At 44.3% G+C, this 3,624-nt stretch overlaps 1 protein-coding gene across 1 annotated transcript in view; it reads left to right on the forward strand.

Moving 5' to 3' along the window:
• Nucleotides 1-3,624, forward strand: part of Mrpl40 (mitochondrial ribosomal protein L40) — a 6,031-nt gene that overhangs the window by 1,072 nt on the left and 1,335 nt on the right. Inside the window, exons 2-3 of the mRNA XM_005372049.2 lie at nt 881-964; nt 2,825-2,983. Coding sequence (XP_005372106.1) covers nt 881-964; nt 2,825-2,983 — 243 coding nt within the window. The remainder of the gene's footprint in view (nt 1-880; nt 965-2,824; nt 2,984-3,624) is intronic.

A 3,624-nucleotide genomic window follows, 5' to 3' on the forward strand; every position in this document is an offset into this window, starting at 1 on the left:
CAGGCTGGTCTCGAACTCACAGAGATCAGCCTGCCTCTGCCTCCCCAGTGCTGGGATTAAAGGCGTGTGCCACCACCGCCCGCCCGGCTCTTCCTAGACTTTCAATCACTCCCATTTGGAGTTAGAAGAGAGGCTCACTGACGCAGGAAGCACATGAAATTTCGGAGCAAGAAGCTCAGAGTTAAAAATTCACCAGCTCCCTACCCAAAACTATAAAAGCAGTAACAATGACTGGGAGAGGGGACGCTAGAGCTACTCGGAAGGGAAGGTGTCAGCATGCTGGGCCTTCAGGCATTGCTGCCGCCTTTGTGTCGTGACCCAAAAGAGTCATTGGCTCACTTAGCTAGATTAAGTGGAAGCATTTCTTTGGTCCATCATTCCGCATGCTATTCGGAATAAGTAGAGGCAGCACTTGGGAGGCAGAGGCAGGCGGATCTCTGTGAGTTCGAGACCAGCCTGGTCTACAAGAGCTAGTTCCAGGACAGGCTCCAAAACCACAGAGAACCCTTGTCTCGAAAAACCAAAAAGAAAAAAAAAGAAAGAAATTCAAGGTCATCTACAGCTGCATAGCCCGTGTAAAACCCAGGCTGTATTAGACCCTACTTAAAAAAAAAAAATCCTGCTGGAGCAAGTAGGGGCGAAACGGAGTTTTGAAAAGTCCTCACTTTGATCTTGCTGGCCTAATACAAGTGAGCTAGATATGGTGGATTAGCCTAGGCAAGAGAATTGCCTCAAGTTCCAGGATAGCCAGAATTACGGAGACTTTTGTCTGGAAAAAAAAAATACAACTGCCTTCCAGGTTTTGGAGAGCCCTGTGGTTATGTGTATGTGCCTTCTCTTTCCCCGGTCAGATCTTTATAGATAGCCTTCTTTCCTTCAGGATCCCTGGAATCTGCCAGATACAGACCAGACACACCCACCAAAGAGCTTCCTTGCTGTCCTTCTGGGAACTCATCCCCATGAGGTAAAATTCAACATGACCCTTAACTCTTGGGGTGTGAGAAACACATGTATGCATATGACCAAAACAAAGTAAGACTGCCCAATCTTTGGTTAGCAGATCCGTCTATAGTTATATATAGGTAGATGCCTGTGTCCTTTCAACACGCTGTACTATAATAGCATATATATATATATATATTGCTTATGTGTAGTAAAGTAGTTTAAATAATAGCAGTTAGCTTTGAGGAGTCTTGTGTGTGTTAAAGGACACATCTTAACTTCTGTATCTCTTTCCTTGCTCTTTCCTGCTCATTCTGATTCTGAGTGGGCAGAAGGTTCAAAGACTAAAAATAGTTCCTCTGGGTACTTTGGATGCTTTCTTGGGACTTGATTTAGTTGATGTTAATGCTAAAGGGTTTGCTGATTTTTTTTATGTTTCCTTTTATTTATGTGTATGTACCAGTCATATGTATACACACGTTTTCAGGAGCCCTCAGAGGCCAGACAGAGTTACAGATACCCTCCCTAGAGTTACAGGCATCTGTGAGCCCCTGATATGGGCACTGGGAACCAAACTCCAGTCTTCAAAAGCAGCAAGCACTCTTAACTTCTGGGCCATCTCTCCAACCCCAGATTTGTTTATTCCTAGTGGCAAATTATGTCTTAGAGATGTGTTCCCAAAATCAAACCAGATAATTGCCAGCTTCAGGGCATGGATTTTTTTTTAATGTGTTATGTCTGTATGTATGGGTGTACATTGCATGTCTGATGCCCACAAAGGCCAGAAGAAGGTGCCAGACCCCTTGGAGCTGGAATTAATGGTGGTTATAAGCCACTATGTGAGTGCTGGGAACCAAGAGCGAGCAGCAAGTCTTAATCACTTAAGTGATTAAGTCATCTTAACACCCCAGAAACTGGTAACAAATTCTGAGAAGTGAATAAAGGCATGGCCAGTCACTTTTACTATCCTCTTTTATTCTTTTTTTTTTTTTTCCTTTTGGTTTTCCGAGACAGGGTTTCTCACGTAACCAGTAAACCAGGCTGGCCTTGAACTCACAGAGATCCACCTGCCTCTGCCTGAGTGCTGGGATTAAAGGCGTGCGCCACCACTACCCAGCTCTCTTTAATTCTTAGAGCATCTTTTTTTGGGTTGTTTTTTTTTTTGTTTTTTTGTTTTTTTTTTTTTTTTTTTTGGTTTTTCTAGACAGGGTTTCTCTGTAGCTTTGGTGCCCGTCCTAGAACTAACTCTTGTAGACCAGGCTGGACTCGAACCGCCTGCCTCTGCCTCCCGAGTGCTGGGATTAAAGGCGTGCGCCACCACCGCCTGGCTCTTAGAGCATATTTTAAAACACAAATTCATCTAAAATGTGAATGAGCTTTTTATCCATTTCAGTAAGTAGATTTTAGTTCAGTAAGTTCACTTCTCAGGAGGTTTCAAGGTATCCCTGAAGCACAGACTGACAACTTCCAAGCTAAGAATGTAGCCCAGTTCCTTGCCTCGCATGCACAAAGCCTTCAGTTTAATCTTGAGCACCATAATATCAGGAGTGGTAGAAAATGACGAGCCTGGCAGGCAGGAGGTAGAGACAGTGGGATCCGAGTTCAAGGCAAGTCAGGGCTATGTGGGAATGTGTCTTTAAAAGAAAAATTAACACCTCCCCTTAATAAATACCTGTAGTTTCCTGCTGCTTCCTAGAGTTGATAGGGTCCCTACAGTCCTCACAAAAACAATGGGCTAAAACCGGTCACTAGGCTCCTGGAGTCAGGACTGTGGACACCTCCTTCTCAGGGCATCTGGTACACGTGTGAGGCACTTTATTCAGCATTGTGTCCATCCTGAGGTTGAAATGGAAGCACTGAATGTTTGTTTCCTATCCACTAGAGCAGAACCACTACGGAAGAAGAAGAAGGTAGACCCTAAAAAGGACCAAGCAGCAAAGGATCGCTTGAAAAGGAGAATTCGAAAACTGGAAAAAGCCACCCAAGAACTAATTCCCATTGAAGATTTTATCACCCCTGTGCGATTCTTGGATAAATCAAGGTAAAGGTTCTCATCTGGGTTGACATCTTTAATACAAAGGAATTCCCTCAAGTAGTTCTGACTGAAATTCTTCTCTGCTGGGAACAGGTGAGTCAGGCCAACTTGGCCCAGGTGGGAGTCCTTTTCATCTTGATTGTGGTTTGGGGGATTTGGAGACAGACACTCGAGGGAGTTTGGATCAGCTTTGCTCCAGGGGTCCTGTTGTTCATGTCCATGAATGTTGACTGTGACTTATGATATAGGCATTGGCTCCCTCACTCTCAACCTGCCTGCACTGTAGAAAACTCATAGCCTCACCTACAAATGTTCATAGTTGGTGTGTGTTGCAAGTTTAGCAGGTAGCTCACGCTTTCCTGAAAAAGTTGGGAAGCGCTGGTGTTTTGTGGGCTTCTAGGACCAAATGGGCACTTGTCTCTGAGATTTTGGTTTTTGTTTCACCAAAAGGAGGCCTTGCCTGGGGCAGAAACAGTGGTATCATAGTTCTCTCAGAGTGTGCTCTTTCTGCTGGTGGACAACGGCTGCTTCCATGTCCTACACTGTGTTCTTCTTTCTTTGTTTTTTTTTTATATTTATTTATTATGTATACAATATTCTGTCTGCAGGCCAGAAGAGGGCACCAGACCTCATTACAGATGGTTGTG

This window comes from Microtus ochrogaster, unplaced genomic scaffold (assembly GCF_000317375.1).
Source record: "Microtus ochrogaster isolate Prairie Vole_2 unplaced genomic scaffold, MicOch1.0 UNK165, whole genome shotgun sequence".
Lineage (NCBI taxonomy): Eukaryota > Metazoa > Chordata > Mammalia > Rodentia > Cricetidae > Microtus > Microtus ochrogaster.